This window comes from Amblyraja radiata, chromosome 47 (assembly GCF_010909765.2).
Source record: "Amblyraja radiata isolate CabotCenter1 chromosome 47, sAmbRad1.1.pri, whole genome shotgun sequence".
NCBI classification, from domain to species: Eukaryota; Metazoa; Chordata; class Chondrichthyes; order Rajiformes; family Rajidae; genus Amblyraja; species Amblyraja radiata.
In genome coordinates, this window is record NC_046002.1 from 205,631 (window position 1) to 223,500 (window position 17,870).

The 17,870-nt window shown below is 54.9% G+C and overlaps 1 protein-coding gene and 1 long non-coding RNA gene across 2 annotated transcripts; both read left to right on the forward strand.

The window, feature by feature from the left end:
• Positions 1 to 244: 244 nt before the first annotated feature.
• Positions 245 to 16,819, forward strand: cct3 (chaperonin containing TCP1 subunit 3). The gene is made up of 14 exons (XM_033015927.1): positions 245 to 366; positions 916 to 977; positions 3,256 to 3,306; positions 3,485 to 3,547; positions 4,450 to 4,546; positions 4,935 to 5,052; positions 5,751 to 5,937; positions 6,301 to 6,450; positions 7,368 to 7,500; positions 10,543 to 10,624; positions 11,370 to 11,550; positions 11,888 to 12,133; positions 12,858 to 12,989; positions 16,501 to 16,819. The coding sequence occupies exons 1-14, from the start codon at positions 339 to 341 to the stop codon at positions 16,591 to 16,593; spliced, it is 1,623 nt and encodes a 540-aa protein (XP_032871818.1). The 5' UTR covers positions 245 to 338; the 3' UTR covers positions 16,594 to 16,819.
• Positions 7,496 to 7,879, forward strand: LOC116968933. The gene is made up of 2 exons (XR_004410556.1): positions 7,496 to 7,606; positions 7,732 to 7,879. It is a non-coding gene; the product is annotated as an uncharacterized LOC116968933 (long non-coding RNA).
• Positions 16,820 to 17,870: the final 1,051 nt, after the last annotated feature.

Consider the following 17,870-nt stretch of genomic DNA (forward strand, 5'->3'; position numbering starts at 1 on the left):
CCCGGCGCCAGCCCCGCCCCCGGCCCCGGCGCCAGCCGCGCCCCTGGCGCCAGCCCCGCCCCCGGCCCCGGCGCCAGCCCCGTCCCCGGCCCCAGCCCCGCCCCCGGAGCCAGCCCCGCCCCCGGCCCCAGCCCCGCCGTCGGCACCGTTCTGCTTCCTCATTGGCCAGTCCAGCCCTCGTCCCGCCCCCCCCCCACGCGTCACCACGGACCCGCGCTCCCGATTGGCCGGGCCGGCGCTGCGGCGGGCGACGATTGGCGGAGCCGGGTGTCCGTCAGGCGGCAGCGTGGTGGGGAGCGCGGCGCCGAAGAAGGTTCCAGCACAAGGCAGTGGCCGCCATGTTGGGTAGACAAGTGGTTGTGTTGAGTGAGTGTCGCCGACCGGGGCCTGGGGATGAAACCGGGGCCTGGGGATGGGACCGGGGCCTGGGGATGAGACCGGGACTGGGGATGAGACCGGGGCCTGGGGTTGAAACCGGGGCCTGGGGATGGGGTTGGACCCGGGGCCTGGGGATGAAACCGGGGCATGGGGATGGGACCGGGGCCTAGGGATGGGACGGGGATGGGCCCGTGGCCGGGGGTGGTGATGAAACGGGACGGGACCGAGACCGGGGCCTGGGGATGAAACCGGGGCCTGGGGATGGGACGGGGATGGGTCGGGGGTGGGGATGAAACCGGGGCCTGGGGATGAAACCGGGACGGGGGTGGGGATGAAACGGGACGAGACCGGGGCCTGGGGTGGGGTTGGACCCGGTGCCGGGGGGGGAGGCAGGGTCATTGTGTTGAGTGAGTGTCGGGGCCCGCGGCGCTGCCGGCCGGATGCAGCGGCCTCCCCCTCCCGCCTGGGCCCGAGCGGCGCGGTCTCCCCTCGGTCCTGGGTCTGTTGTCTCACCCGCTGTCCGTGTCTCTCCCACAGGTCAGAACGTGAAGCGTGAATCGGGCCGCAGAGTGCAGCAAGGCAACATCAGCGCGGCCAAGGTGAGGGGTGGGTGGGGCTGGGGGTCGAATCTGGCACCCAAGGGTGGTTGTGGTGTAGATACATAGAAACATAGAAATTAGGTGCAGGAGTAGGCCATTCGGCCCTTCGAGCCTGCACCGCCAATCAATATGATCATGGCTGATCATCCAACTCAGTATCCCGTACCTGCCTTCTCTCCATACCCTCTGACCCCCTTAGCCACAAGGGCCACATCTAACTCCCTCTTAAATATAGCCAATGAACTGGCCTCGACTACCCTCTGTGGCAGAGAGTTCCAGAGATTCACCACTGTGTGAAAAAAGTTCTTCTCATCTCGGTTTTAAAGGATTTCCCCTTTATCCTTAAGCTGTGACTCCTTGTCCTGGACTTCCCCAACATCGGGAACAATCTTCCTGCATCTAGCCTGTCCAACCCCTTAAGAATTTTGTAAGTTTCTATAAGATCCCCTCTCAATCTCCTAAATTCTAGAGAGTATAAACCAAGTCTATCCAGTCTTTCTTCATAAGACAGTCCTGACATCCCAGGAATCAGTCTGGTGAACCTTCTCTGCACTCCCTCTATGGCAATAATGTCCTTCCTCAGATTTGGAGACCAAAACTGTACGCAATACTCCAGGTGTGGTCTCACCAAGACCCTGTACAACTGCAGTAGAACCTCCCTGCTCCTATACTCAAATCCTTTTGCTATGAAAGCTAACATTCCATTCGCTTTCTTCACTGCCTGCTGCACCTGCATGCCCACTTTCAATGAATGGTGTACCATGACACCCAGGTCTCGCTGCATCTCCCCTTTTCCTAGTCGGCCACCATTTAGATAATAGTCTGCTTTTCTGTTTTTGCCACCAAAATGGATAACCTCACATTTATCCACATTATACTGCATCTGCCAAACATTTGCCCACTCACCCAGCCTATCCAAGTCACCTTGCAGTCTCCTAGCATCCTCCTCACAGCTAACACTGCCCCCCAGCTTAGTGTCATCCGCAAACTTGGAGATATTGCCTTCAATTCCCTCATCCAGATCATTAATATATATTGTAAATAGCTGGGGTCCCAGCACTGAGCCTTGCGGTACCCCACTAGTCACTGCCTGCCATTGTGAAAAGGACCCGTTTACTCCTACTCTTTGCTTCCTGTTTGCCAGCCAGTTCTCTATCCACATCAATACTGAACCCCCAATGCCGTGTGCTTTAAGTTTGTATACTAATCTCTTATGTGGGACCTTGTCGAAAGCCTTCTGGAAGTCCAGATACACCACATCCACTGGTTCTCCCCTATCCACACTACTAGTTACATCCTCGAAAAATTCTATAAGATTCGTCAGACGTGATTTACCTTTTGTAAATACAGTGGGATCTGGCACCCAAGGGTGGTCTGTGGTATAGATACAGTGGGATCTGGCACCCAAGGGTGGTTTGTGGTAGAGAGTGGGATCTGGCACCCAAGGGTGGTCTGTGGTATAGATACAGTGGGATCTGGCACCCAAGGGTGGTATGTGATGTAGGTACAGTCGGATCTGGCACTCAAGGGTGGTATGGATACAGTTGCTCTGCCACTGAGGGCACCACAGATATAGTTCCATTTAACTAGGCTTGGGCTGGGTGTAGATCCATTAGGTTTAACATCCATGTGTGTAGTTCCACTCCCCATGGGTGGAATGGGCAAAATGACACCTCAGTAGGCGAGTTGGGTGTTAACACCTGTGGGGGGGGGGGGGGGTGTATTCTTTAGACTGGGTGAGGGAGCTGTCACTTTTCTTCAAGTATCTGTCTTAGAGAGAGAGATAGAACACAGAACCGGGCCCTTCTGCCCATCGAGACAATGCTGACCATCCATATTCAGTAATTCTACACCATCCCATTCTCCCCACATTCCCACTACGCCCAGACACAACCCGTCCCCTACACAATCAAGATGACTTACAATGGCCAGTTAACCTGTCAGCCTGCACTGTCTTTGGGATATGTATGAAACCGTCAACCCAGGCAAAACTTGTGCAGCCACGGAGAGAACATGCAAACTCCGCACAGGCAAAACTGGAGATCAGGATCGAGCTTGCGAATGTAAGGATGCTGCTCCACTAGTTGCACTTCCCAAATCAATGGGTTGTCCAGGCTTGGATATGATGTCCTGCGTTCCCAGGCCTGTTTGAGGAGGAATGGCAAGGGATTAGTAACAGGTGTGAGGTTGTACATGGGCATAGACTGGGCTGATCAATGGGTTACTCAATCTGCGATTATCTGTATTCTGTGTCATCTTGGTTCCTTGTGTTTTTCAGTCTATTGCAGACGTTATTCGAACATGCCTGGGACCAAGAGCTATGATGAAGGTAAGATATGCACTCGTTTTGCCCTCTTTTAATGTCGAGTCAGAAATGAGTGTAGTGCTTGTTTACTAAAGAAATGGGCTAGTTAAATTGTAATGGAATTACCCACATTGGAACATGCTGCCAGTTGCGATGTCTTGCAGAGTTGGAAAACCGTCTAATGTAATGTCTGTTTCCCCAGATGTTGCTGGATCCTATGGGTGGCATCGTTATGACAAACGATGGCAATGCCATTCTGCGAGAGGTAGGTCCTATTGGTGAATCATCCGTGCCTGCCTCCAGCTCTCACCACAACCTGGATAGGTTTCACCTACTGACACCAATGAATCTTGAATCCCAAATGCCTTTGCTACTTAATGTTATTGTGCTGGAGCATGGAATGGCTGTGGCTTCAAGTTGTGCTCGATGAACTGATTTGCAACACCAGTCACTTTTACGGCATGGAAGAGGGCCCTTCGGCCCGCTGACTCCTTGCTACCCTATAACCACCAATTTCCTCCCTCCCCCCAATTCCCATCAACCTCCTTCAGATTCCAACCATAAAATGGGGGCAATTAACCTCTACTTGCGTGTCTCACCCCTGTGGAAGCTCCACACCGCACTGGAGTTAGAGTCAGACAGAGCTAAGCTCGCAGGTTAAAATTCCCAGTTAATTTACTTGAATGTAACTTCCCTGGTAGGACGTGGGCCAGAGGTTGACTGACAATCCCATCTGTGTTGGCATGGATGGGTTGGCTGAAGGGCCTGTTTCTGTGCTGTATGACGATGGCTGCCAGTCCAGTGGTGCCTACTCAGCCCTGACATTTCCCCCTGGACGGTGTGGTTTCACAATGTGCAGCAGCCTGTGGCAGCTGATAGGGAGTGGCGATTTCCCAAAAGCATCGCACTTCCCAGAGCTGTGCCTGGTGCAAGAGATCTCATTAGACCTCAGCCTTCCTCCCCGATGTATTGTTCTGACAGCATCATCTCCCCAGTCTCCTGGTTCATCCCCCAGTCTCTCCCCACTCCTGGTTCATCACCCCCCAGTCTCCCAACTCCTGGTTCATCACCCCCAGCCTCTCCCCACTCCTGGTTCATCCGTGTCCATCTCCCCAGTCTGTTGGTTCATCTCCAGGTTGGGACTGACGATTCTGTACAATCTCTCAGATCCAGGTGCAACATCCAGCAGCCAAGTCCATGATTGAGATTAGCCGCACCCAGGATGAAGAGGTTGGCGATGGGACCACCTCCGTCATCATCCTCGGTACGTAGAACACACTCTGCACTAATCGTCTTTGTTCATGTTGTGTGGGTTGTACCGGCTGCGATAGTGGTGGCCAGGGATGGAGGCTGATCAGTGGCGATCCATCGCCCATCCATTGGCTCAGTGATTAGGCTTGCTTTCAGTGGTGTGAGGGGTGTCGTTGGGCTCGGAGTGCTGGCCAGGAACTATGATACAGGCCTTGAGGTAAGGGTGTGGTGTGACCCTGGTCACAACTACAGCCGTCTGGCCCTCGTAAGGCAAAGTGTTCTTTCATTCACTGTGTGCATAACCTCATGTGGTCATGATCCAGTTACAGGACGAGGAGCCTTCTCGTGTAGTGGGATAGTGTGTTTATAGTTGAGTAACTGCATGTTGTGCTTTCTTGCAGCTGGAGAGATGCTGTCGGTAGCTGAGCAGTACCTGGAGCAGCAGATGCACCCCTCGGTCATCATTGGAGCTTATCACCAGGCACTGGACGACATGATCACCACGTTGGAGGAACTCAGGTACTTGGTTATGGAGAAAGACTACGTAAAATCATGAGGGGCATGGAGATGTTAGTCCCAGGGTATGGCAGTCTAAAACTAGGTTTATGGTGAGAGGGGAAAGATTTAAAGGTAACCTAAGGAGCAACCCTTCACACAGAGGGTGATGAGAGTGTGCAATAAGCTGCCCAAGGATGTAGTGAAAGCAGGTACAATAACATTTAAACTATATTTGGGCAGGTACATGGACAGAAAAATGGGTCAACTGCGGGCAGGTGGGACTAACTAACGCAGGCAATTTGTCGTTAGTTGGGTCGAAGGTCTTGTTTCCATGCAGTGTGACTAACTTTATTTCAGCCACATGCTGTGGAATTAAAAACTTGCAATCAGCTGGAGCCTTTCACAAAATACTTTACAACCAATAAATGTCTGAACTACAACAATCGGCCAAAGCACCAGGCTACTTGCTTCTGCTTTAACTAATGTCGGGTCTTTTGCAACTGCTCCAATATACAGGTAAAGCTTCAGGTGACCCTTTCTGGCTGTGCTGCATTCAACACCTTGTTCCATTGTGTCAAGGAATTTAAATGTTGTTGCTTTGTCCTTGGTGTTTTACTGCACGTCTCTGAAGATTAACTGCTTTATGTTCAGTTGAACACAATCCAGTTGCTAGGAGATCAGTTGCCACGGGCACTTAAGGTGTTTCTCTTTCTTTCTAGCACCCCTGTTGACATCAATAACCGGGATCTGATGCTGAAGATTATCAACAGTGCCATCAACACCAAGGTGAATAACTTGCAGCTTGACCTGGCTTGCAACATCGCCCTCGATGCGGTGAAGACTGTTGAGTTGGATGAAAATGGCCGCAAGGAAATTGACATTAAGAAGTATGCCAAAATTGAGAAGGTGGGTGTGTGTGCTTCCTCTGCCTGTGGTTTCCGGCTTGTAGCCTTTCTGCCCTCTTGTCACCTCCTCAAATGTCCACGTTACACCTGAACAGGTGCATGTTGTCTTTGGAATTCTCTACCCAGAGGCCTGGGTACTCCATCAGCGAATCTCTTCCAAACCAAGGTCAATGGGAACACAATCTAAATGGGGAGTCTAGGTGATGGATTAGATTTCGCTGTAACATTTCCAATATTTCTTTGTTCTGTACCGATGGGAACGGTCGGTGCAAACTTTGTTCCCATCTGGACATTGGGTTAGCTTTTGTATTTGCTCGGTTGGTTTGTCCAGAAGCTGGCAGTGACGTTTATTCCCTGTTAACAGGTTCCTGGCGGCTTCATCCATGACTCGTGCGTGCTGCGGGGAGTGATGCTGAATAAGGATGTCACGCATTCTCGCATGCGCCGACACATCAAGAGTCCCCGCATCTTGCTGCTGGACTGCTCCCTGGAGTACAAGAAGGGAGAGAGCCAGGTACCAACTGTCTGTCCCTCTCTCCATCTGTGGAGCCCTGGCTGGGCTGAGGAACTATGTCAGAATCTTCCAGTAGGGTGTACAAGACAAAGCAAGTGTGCAGAAAGGAACTACAGGTGCTGGTTTATACCAAAGACAGATACAAAGTGCTGGAGAACTCAGTGAGCCGGGCAGCATCCGTGGAGGGTAATGGGCAAATTATGTTTTGTGTCAAATTGATCTCCGAAAATATTGTCTGTCCATTCCCTCCACAGATGCTGCCTGACCTGCTGAGTTCCTCCAGCACTTTCTCTTTCAAAAATTAGTCTCTGCCCTCCCCATACCTGTGGTCAAGGATTGCGTGTGGAACTGAGCGTTGATTTTCTGAACTATCCACGGGCTGTGTTGACCACTTTAGTCCACCCTATCTTTCTTCAATAATCTGTGACTGCCGGTATTTCATTGTATGGGAGCATATTATCTCCCACTGCCCCAACCAATTCTCCAAGCACCTGCAATAATCATCAGTAGTTTAAAAGAGTGAGGGGTGACCTTGTTTCTATGAGCTGATCAATTGTTGAATGCATGTCATATCTGGATAGGGTCTAGGACCAGGTGTGATGGTCAAGGGGTGGGACGTTTATGACAACGGCCCACAGTGAGCATGTTAACCTCTGCTGTTGTCCGTCCTGGAGAGGCATCAATGGGCACCTTCAAACCAAGGCCAAGGGTTTCTAGATGTTAGAGGGACGGAGGGGGGGGGGGGGAGATGGATCACGTTGACTAGTGGAGGTGGAGCTGGTCACCTGCGTGTGTTACACAATATTCCCCATGTCTCTGCATCTGCCCTCTCCATCTCCTTCTCTCCGTACCTCAGTTGTGTGAGGGCGTTTGTTGTTTGGAATGTTGTTGACCCTATCTCTGATCTTCTGTTCCAGACTGATATTGAGATCACTCGTGAGGAGGACTTCACTCACATCCTGCAGATGGAGGAAAATTATATTCAGCAAATCTGTGAGGATATCATCCGTCTGAAACCTGATCTCCTCTTCACTGAGAAGGGCATCTCAGGTAGAGTGCACAGCACATAGTGGTGTCTAATCTTGTGGTGGAGACATCCCCACTTCCTTAGTACAACATGCTCAGCCCAACGTCTGTGTAAAAAGTAGCTGTACTAGTGTGTGGATATACTAGAGTCCCGGTGTAGGGATCAGAGTCCAGCCCAGTGCCGAGAGCTGACCGACCGCACTTGCCCCAGCTCAGGACGGGTGGCCTTGTTGTGGAAGACAGCGAGTCAGTGAGGTGTCGTCCTAACTGGTTGTGTGTATGACCACTCCATTACTATGTGCAGTGTGTATGACCACTCCATTACTGTGTACAGTGTGTATGACCACTCCATTACTATGTGCAGTGTGTATGACCACTCCATTACTGTGTACAGTATGTATGACCACTCCATTACTATGAGCAGTGTGTCTGACCACTCCATTACTGTGTACAGTGTGTATGACCACTCCATTACTATGAGCAGTGTGTATGACCACTCCGTTACTGTGTAAACATAGAAATTAGGTGCAGGAGTAGGCCATTCGGCCCTTCGAGCCTGCACCGCCATTCAATATGATCATGGCTGATCATCCAACTCAGTATCCCGTACCTGCCTTCTCTCCATACACTCTGATCCCTTTAGCCACAAGGGCCACATCTAACTCCCTCTTAAATATAGCCAATGAACTGGCCTCGACTACCCTCTGTGGCAGAGAGTTCCAGAGATTCACCACTCTCTGTGTGAAAAAAGTTCTCATCTTGGTTTTAAAGGATTTCCACCTTATCCTTAAGCTGTGACCCCTTGTCCTGGACTTCCCCAACATCGGGAGCAATCTTCCTGCATCTAGCCTGTCCAACCCCTTAAGAATTTTGTAAGTTTCTATAAGATCCCCTCTCAATCTCCTAAATTCTAGAGAGTATAAACCAAGTCTATCCAGTCTTTCTTCATAAGACAGTCCTGACATCCCAGGAATCAGTCTGGTGAACCTTCTCTGCACTCCCTCTATGGCAATAATGTCCTTCCTCAGATTTGGAGACCAAAACTGTACGCAATACTCCAGGTGTGGTCTCACCAAGACCCTGTACAACTGCAGTAGAACCTCCCTGCTCCTATACTCAAATCCTTTTGCTATGAAAGCTAACATACCATTCGCTTTCTTCACTGCCTGCTGCACCTGCATGCCTACTTTCAATGACTGGTGTACCATGACACCCAGGTCTCGCTGCATCTCCCCTTTTCCTAGTCGGCCACCATTTAAATAATAGTCTGCTTTCCTGTTTTTGCCACCAAAATGGATAACCTCACATTTATCCACATTATACTGCATCTGCCAAACATTTGCCCACTCACCCAGCCTATCCAAGTCACCTTGCAGTCTCCTAGCATCCTCCTCACAGCTAACACTGCCCTCCAGCTTAGCGTCATCCGCAAACTTGGAGATATTGCCTTCAATTCCCTCATCCAGATCATTAATATATATTGTAAATAGCTGGGGTCCCAGCACTGAGCCTTGTGGTACCCCACTAGTCACTGCCTGCCATTGTGAAAAGGACCCGTTTACTCCTACTCTTTGCTTCCTGTTTGCCAGCCAGTTCTCTATCCACATCAATACTGAACCCCCAATGCCGTGTACAGTGTGTATGACCACTCCATTACTGTGTACAGTGTGTATGACCACTCCATTACTGTGTACAGTGTGTATGACCACTCCATTACTATGATTAGTGTGTATGACCACTCCATTACTGTGTACAGTGTGTATGACCACTCCATTACTGTGTACATTGTGTATGACCACTCCATTACTATGATTAGTGTGTATGACCACTCCATTACCTCGGAGTGACCCTTGACAGGACCCTATCCTTCAAGGAACATCTTAAAAGAACAGCAGCTAAGGTGAAGTCCAGAAACAATCTCCTCAGTAAGCTTGCTGGCTCAAAGTGGGGGGCAGCAGCCCCCACACTGCGCATTTCAGCACTAGCCCTTGCATTTTCTTCAGCCGAATATTGTGCCCCTGTTTGGTCCAGGTCATCCCACACACACCATGTGGATACCCAATTGAACTCAACAATGAGGATCATCACAGGAACAATCCGCTCAACACCACTCCCCTGGCTCCCTGTCCTATCCAACATAGCCCCTCCACACATCCGGCGAGTAGTCCTCACTCAAAGGATGCTCCAAAAGACCAAAAACTCCCCTCATCTGCCAATTCACATGGACATCTTCAACCCACCCACTGCTCGACTTCCATCTAGACGACCAATTTGGAAGAACCCACCACCAGCTGATTTCACCATCCAATCAGCTTGGAAAAGGGAATGGGAGTCCAAGGACGTCCCAAATAAACATCTGGTGTCAGACCCCACCCTACCGGTCCCTGGCACCAATCACCCAAGGAAGCAGTGGACGACGCTGAATAGATTCAGGACTGGACATGGCCCCTGCTTGGCCAGCCTTCACAAATGGGGCAGCAGTCAAACCCCATGGTGTGCTTGTGGAGAGCAGCAAACAATGCAACACCTCATTGAAGCATGCCCTCAACAAAGACTCAAAGGAGGACTTGTCACCCTTCATACAGCAGATCAAGAGGCAACTGCTTGGCTAAAGGACTTTGCATTCGCTAAATAAATTACTGTGTACAGTGTGTATGACCACTCCATTACTGTGCGCAGCCTACTACTGCAGAACACTTTTTGGTGGGACTGTTTTAAATAGTCCAGCTGCTTGAGGTTTAGCAAACCCCCAAGTGATATCCGCATATTGACCACGTGTCGGTGAGTGAAGCTGATACACGCAAGTGACAGGTATATATATACCCGAGTCTGGCCCATCAAGTAACACTGGACACACTTGACCGCGTGTGGCCCATATCTGAACCTTTCCTATCATGTACCTGTTCAAATGTCTATTATGTTACGGTGACTGGGCACGGTGCAATAATTCATCACTATTTGGGTCTCCCACAAGGGAAAGGCTCAGATTTGGGGCTCTTTGATGGGGAAATAATATTGTAGGGCCCACCAACACACCTTCAGCTTTGGTCTCCTTTTGCCTTTCAGACCTAGCCATTCATTTCCTCATGAAGGCAAACATCACTGCAATCCGTCGCATCAGGAAGAGTGACAGTAACCGCATTGCCAGGTACTGTGAGACCGCCCGCGCCTGCTTTCATTCACACACCCACAGCAGTGTGCACTACTTGCCTTTGTGATGTTGCCCTAACCTGAGTTATCTGCAGGTGTATCTTAAGGACAATTAAACACAGGTAGCTAGTGTGTGCTGGTCTTGGGTTAAAAGTGAGATGAGAATTTGATATTTCACATCTAGTACAGGAAGAAAACATCCCATTTTAAACACAGAGATAGATGGATTCTTGATTAATACGGGTGTCGGGGGTTATGGAGAGAAGGCAGGAGAATGGGGTGAGGAGGTAGTCATTGGTCAGCCATGATTGAATAGCGGAGTGGACTTGATGGGCTGAATGGCCTAATTCTGCTCCAATCACATAGAAATTAGGTGCAGGAGTAGGCCATTCGGCCCTTCGAGCCTGCACCACCATTCAATATGATCACGGCTGATCACATGACCCACCTGCCTTTCCTCATCTTTCTGCTATGCTTAACCAGCTCTCCCACAAATCCTTCTCTTACCACAACCGCCCGTGTGAGCAAGCTGCATGTTTGGATCACAGTCTGGGTCCAGGTTTTGGTTCTTGTCCAGACATTATGTTCGTCACTGGGTGCTGGTCCTCAGAATTAGTGGGTGCTGTTGCTATCCGACAGTGGGGCACTGGGCCCCAGGGTCAGTGGGTGCTGTTGCTATTTGACAGGTCCCCAGGTTTAGTGGGTGCTGTTGCTATCTGACAGTGGTGCTGTTTGTGGTGCAGGGCATGCGGTGCACGAGTGGTTAGCCGGACTGACGAGCTGACTGAGGAGGATATTGGAACCAGAGCCGGGCAGTTTGAGGTCAAGAAGATTGGCGATGAATATTTTGCCTTTGTCACCGAATGCAAGGACCCCAAAGCTTGTACCATTCTCCTGCGTGGAGCCAGCAAGGAGATCCTGGCGGTAAGCAAGTGCTTGGCGTTGTCCCTGTGGTTAACAATAGAGTGAGTTGGGCTTGAGGGATCTGAGTTGGACACTGATGGATGGGGGTGGGGGGAGGTGGATGGGGGTGGGGGGTGGTGGATGAGGGTGGGGGAGGTGGATGAGGGTGGGTGGGGGGAGGTGGATGAGGGTGGGGGGTGGTGGATAAGGGTGGGGGGGTGCACGCTGGAGTTGTGGGAGGGGGAGGAAGTGAAGGCCCTGGGACACTGGTTACATTGCGCGGTGGGCAGTGGGGAACCCGCTGGGGGTGGGTTGGGGCTGGTGTTGGTCAGTCGGTCAGTGATGGATGTGGTTGCAGGAGGTGGAGCGGAACCTGCAGGACGCGATGCAAGTGACCCGTAATGTGCTGCTGGACCCTCGCCTGGTGCCCGGTGGTGGGGCTGTGGAGATGGCTGTGGCACACACGCTGATCGAGAAGTCTAAGACCATGACTGGTGTGGAGCAGTGGCCTTACCGTGCAGTGGCTAACGCCCTGGAGGTCATTCCCAGAACTCTCATCCAGAACTGTGGAGCCAGCACCATCCGCCTGCTCACCTCGCTTAGGGTAAGGCTCCAATGGCATTGTCCATACAGCCCGTGACTGATCTCAGTGCAGTCTCTGCCTGTTCAGTTCACTCGTTCTAACGCTCACTCCTTCTCTCCGCTCAGACTCTGCCGCACCGCACATGACTACACACGATGACCCGACTTGCCCGTAAACTGTTCCACTACCAGGAATAATACCCTTTCTGTGTCTGCCGTTCCTTCCCGGTGCCCACACCGTTCCTTCCCTGTGCCCACGCCGTTCCTTCCCAGTGCCACACCGTTCCTTCCCGGTGCCCACACCGTTCCCAGTGCCCATGCTGTTCCCAGTGCCACACCGTTCCTTCCCTGTGCCCACGCCGTTCCTTCCCTGTGCCCACGCCGTTCCCGGTGCCCACACCGTTCCTTCCCAGTGCCCACATCGTTCCTTCCCGGTACCCACACCATTCCTTCCCAGTGCCCACACCGTTCCTTCCCAGTGCCCACACCGTTCCTTCCCAGTGCCCACACCGTTCCTTCCCGGTACCCACACCATTCCTTCCCAGTGCCACACCGTTCCCGGTGCCCACACCGTTCCTTCCCGGTACCCACACTGTTCCCAGTGCCTGCGCTGTTCCTTCCTGGTGCCCATGCCGTTCCTTCCCAGTGCCCACACCGTTCCTTCCTGGTGCCCACACTGTTTCCAGTGCCCACACCATACATGTCTGTCTCTGGCACTGTGTTGACGGTTTGATGCCATGTTACAGGCTAAGCACACGCAGGAAGGTTGCCAGACATGGGGAGTGAACGGAGAGACCGGGGCCCTGGCTGACATGAAGGAACTCGGCATCTGGGAGCCGCTGACGGTCAAGTCACAGACGTTCAAAACCTCGGTGGAGGTGAGGCGCTAAAGGCATATTCATAAAGTGGTTTGGTGGGTGGTGCCTGACAACACGGCTGGGTCGTAAGGGCGGCACTAATGCCAGATGGGTGGAGGGAGTGTCCAGCAGTAGGGCTGGGCAAGTGGCAGATGTAGAGTCGTTGGCTGGGGGTGGGTGCCCAGCAACAGAGCTGGGCTGTCAGGGAAGCACTAATGGCACATTCATAGTTGCAAGGCAAGATGGTGACATCTGGTGCTGCGATGATGAGCTGAGGTACCGGGCCCCTGGTGTCAGCCAGCTGTGGGTGGGAGATCCCCAGCCTGGGCCAGTGTGACCCTGTCTCCACACCCTGCCCCTGTCTCCTCACCCTGCCCCTGTCTCCTCACCCTGCCCCTGTCTCCACACCCTGCCCCTGTCTCCACACCCTGCCCCTGTCTGACCCTGTCCCTGTCTCCACACCCTGCCCCTGTCTCCTCACCCTGCCCCTGTCTCCACACCCTGCCCCTGTCTCCACACCCTGCCCCTGTCTGACCCTGCCCCTGTCTCCACACCCTGCCCCTGTCTCCACACCCTGCCCCTGTCTCCACACCCTGCCCCTGTCTCCTCACCCTGCCCCTGTCTCCACACCCTGCCCCTGTCTCCACACCCTGCCCCTGTCTCCTCACCCTGCCCCTGTCTCCACACCCTGCCCCTGTCTCCACACCCTGCCCCTGTCTGACCCTGCCCCTGTCTCCTCACCCTGCCCCTGTCTCCTCACCCTGCCCCTGTCTCCACACCCTGCCCCTGTCTCCTCACCCTGCCCCTGTCTCCTCACCCTGCCCCTGTCTCCTCACCCTGCCCCTGTCTCCACACCCTGCCCCTGTCTCCACACCCTGCCCCTGTCTCCACACCCTGCCCCTGTCTGACCCTGCCCCTGTCTCCACACCCTGCCCCTGTCTCCACACCCTGCCCCTGTCTCCACACCCTGCCCCTGTCTCCACACCCTGCCCCTGTCTCCACACCCTGCCCCTGTCTCCACACCCTGCCCCTGTCTCCACACCCTGCCCCTGTCTCCACACCCTGCCCCTGTCTGACCCTGCCCCTGTCTCCACACCCTGCCCCTGTCTCCACACCCTGCCCCTGTCTCCACACCCTGCCCCTGTCTCCACACCCTGCCCCTGTCTGACCCTGCCCCTGTCTCCACACCCTGCCCCTGTCTCCACACCCTGCCCCTGTCTGACCCTGCCCCTGTCTCCACACCCTGCCCCTGTCTCCACACCCTGCCCCTGTCTGACCCTGCCCCTGTCTCCACACCCTGCCCTTGTCTCCTCACCCTGCCCGTCTCCACACCCTGCCCCTGTCTCCTCACCCTGCCCCTGTCTCCACACCCTGCCCCTGTCTCCACACCCTGCCCCTGTCTGACCCTGCCCCTGTCTCCACACCCTGCCCCTGTCTGACCCTGCCCCTGTCTCCACACCCTGCCCCTGTCTCCACACCCTGTCCCTGTCTCCTCACCCTGCCCCTGTCTCCTCACCCTGCCCGTCTCCACACCCTGCCCCTGTCTCCTCACCCTGCCCCTGTCTCCACACCCTGCCCCTGTCTCCACACCCTGCCCCTGTCTCCACACCCTGCCCCTGTCTGACCCTGCCCCTGTCTCCACACCCTGCCCCTGTCTGACCCTGCCCCTGTCTCCACACCCTGCCCCTGTCTCCACACCCTGTCCCTGTCTCCACACCCTGCCCCTGTCTCCACCCCCTGTCCCTGTCTCCACACCCTGCCCCTGTCTCCACACCCTGCCCCTGTCTCCTCACCCTGCCCCTGTCTCCTCACCCTGCCCCTGTCTCCACACCCTGCCCCTGTCTCCACACCCTGTCCCTGTCTCCTCACCCTGCCCCTGTCTCCACACCCTGCCCCTGTCTCCACACCCTGCCCCTGTCTGACCCTGCCCCTGTCTCCACACCCTGCCCCTGTCTCCACACCCTGCCCCTGTCTCCTCACCCTGCCCCTGTCTCCTCACCCTGCCCCTGTCTCCACACCCTGTCCCTGTCTCCTCACCCTGCCCCTGTCTCCACACCCTGCCCCTGTCTCCTCACCCTGCCCCTGTCTCCACACCCTGCCCCTGTCTCCTCACCCTGCCCCTGTCTCCACACCCTGCCCCTGTCTCCACACCCTGCCCCTGTCTCCACACCCTGCCCCTGTCTCCACACCCTGCCCCTGTCTCCACACCCTGCCCCTGTCTGACCCTGCCCCTGTCTCCACACCCTGCCCCTGTCTCCACACCCTGCCCCTGTCTGACCCTGCCCCTGTCTCCACACCCTGCCCCTGTCTCCACACCCTGCCCCTGTCTCCACACCCTGCCCCTGTCTGACCCTGCCCCTGTCTCCACACCCTGCCCCTGTCTCCTCACCCTGCCCCTGTCTCCACACCCTGCCCCTGTCTCCTCACCCTGCCCTTGTCTCCACACCCTGCCCCTGTCTCCACACCCTGCCCCTGTCTGACCCTGCCCCTGTCTCCACACCCTGCCCCTGTCTCCACACCCTGCCCCTGTCTCCACACCTTGCCCCTGTCTCCACACCCTGCCCCTGTCTCCACACCCTGCCCCTGTCTCCACACCCTGCCCCTGTCTCCACACCCTGCCCCTGTCTGACCCTGCCCCTGTCTCCACACCCTGCCCCTGTCTCCACACCCTGCCCCTGTCTGACCCTGCCCCTGTCTCCACACCCTGCCCCTGTCTCCACACCCTGCCCCTGTCTGACCCTGCCCCTGTCTCCACACCCTGCCCCTGTCTCCACACCCTGCCCCTGTCTCCACACCCTGCCCCTGTCTCCTCACCCTGCCCTTGTCTCCACACCCTGCCCCTGTCTCCACACCCTGCCCTTGTCTCCTCACCCTGCCCCCGTCTGACCTTGACCCCGACTCCTCACCCTGCCCCTGTCTCCACACCCTGCCCTTGTCTCCTCACCCTGCCCGTCTCCACACTCTGCCCCTGTCTCCTCACCCTGCCCCTGTCTCCACACCCTGCCCTTGTCTCCACACCCTGCCCCCGTCTGACCCTGCCCTTGTCTCCACACCCTGCCCTTGTCTCCACACTCTGCCCCTGTCTCCTCACCCTGCCCCTGTCTCCACACCCTGCCCCTGTCTCCACACCCTGCCCGTCTCCACACCCTGCCCCTGTCTCCTCACCCTGCCCCTGTCTCCACACCCTGCCCCTGTCTCCACACCCTGCCCCTGTCTCCACACCCTGCCCCTGTCTCCACACCCTGCCCCTGTCTCCACACCCTGCCCGTCTCCACACCCTGCCCCTGTCTCCACACCCTGCCCGTCTCCTCACCCTGCCCCTGTCTCCACACCCTGCCCCTGTCTCCACACCCTGCCCGTCTCCACACCCTGCCCTTGTCTCCACACCCTGCCCCTGTCTCCACACCCTGCCCCTGTCTGACCCTGCCCCTGTCTCCTCACCCTACCCCTGTCTCCTCACCCTGTCCCTGTCTCCTCACCCTGCCTCTGCCTCACCCTGCCTCTGCCTCACTCTGCCTCTGTCTGACCACAGACTGCCATCCTGTTGCTGCGCATTGACGACATTGTGTCCGGCCACAAGAGCAAGAAGGACAGCAACCAAGGTGGTGAAGGGGACGCTGCGTAAAACTAGCAGGGACCCGTGTGACCCAGGAGGACCAGGGCACCCCACCCCCCCAGCCCACACTCCCCGGTATTTATTGTTAAAGGATGTTTGACAGGGTGGTGGAGCGGGCGGCGGGCAGCACAGCTGCTACTTCAGCTGCCCATCATTTCCCATCTGTCGGTGGCCACCTGCTGCAGCTTCACCTCCCTTCTGCCCATTGGCTTTCAATAAAGATTTGACCAATTAATGTTTGTGTCTTCATGACCTCTCCTGAATGTGTGGTGGGGTCTGTGTGTGTGTGTGTATCTGTGTGTGTGGTGGGGGTTGGGAGTGGAGGGGTGAGGTGGGTGTTGGGCTGGGAGGTGGGGGGTGAGGCTGAGTGAGGGTTTGGCTGGGAGTGGGGGGTGAGGGTTGGGCTGGGAGTGGGGTGAGGGTTGGGCTGAGAGTGGGGGGTGAGGGCTGGGTGTGGGGAGGTGGGAGTGAGGCTGAGAGTGGGGGGTGAGGGTTGGGCTGGGTGTGGAGAGGTCGGGGTGAGGCTGAGAGTGGGGGTGGGGATGGGGGGTGGGAGTGAGGGGCTGAGGCTGGGAATGGGGGGCTGAGGCTGGGATGGGGTCAGTCTCCTGCAGGCAGTGGGAGACAGCAGGGCCGATCAGATTAACTTTTACTGATGAGGGCAGGATCCATCGTCCTGTGGTCTACACTACTGCCACCCACCACCACACTGCACAAGCAGGCCATTCTGCTGCTTTACAAACCTTCAGCCTGACTGATCCCACCTTCCTGGTGGGTTTTTAAAGCATCCTTTTAATCTGCATTGTAATAGTCTGTGCTTAAATTTAATTATTTTGTTCTCGAGCAAGCAAGGCAAACATTCACAATACGTGGGAATTAGTGTGTTGGTGAGTGGCAGGGTTTGTAACTGCAAGATACTGCACAGAAACAGGCCCCTCAGCGCACCAAGTCCGTGATCACCCATACACTAGCACTATCCGACACACATGGGATAATTTTACCAAGGTCAGTTAATCTATGAACACCCACAAATGCTGAAGAAAGGACTGGCACAGAACAACAATAAACTAATTTTGTGGGGTAAATGAGCAAAGAATGAACGAGGTGGCCTTGTGAACGTTGATGCAAGGACAAGGACTGGCAAGTGACCAAAGCTCAAATATCTTGAATTAATCAGTGGTTGAAAAAAATGTTCTTGTTTTGATATCTGGAAATCTAAGAAATGCTGATGGAATGGATAACATGACTTGCTGTCTCAGAGGGCAGCATCTCCAATACTGAGGCCC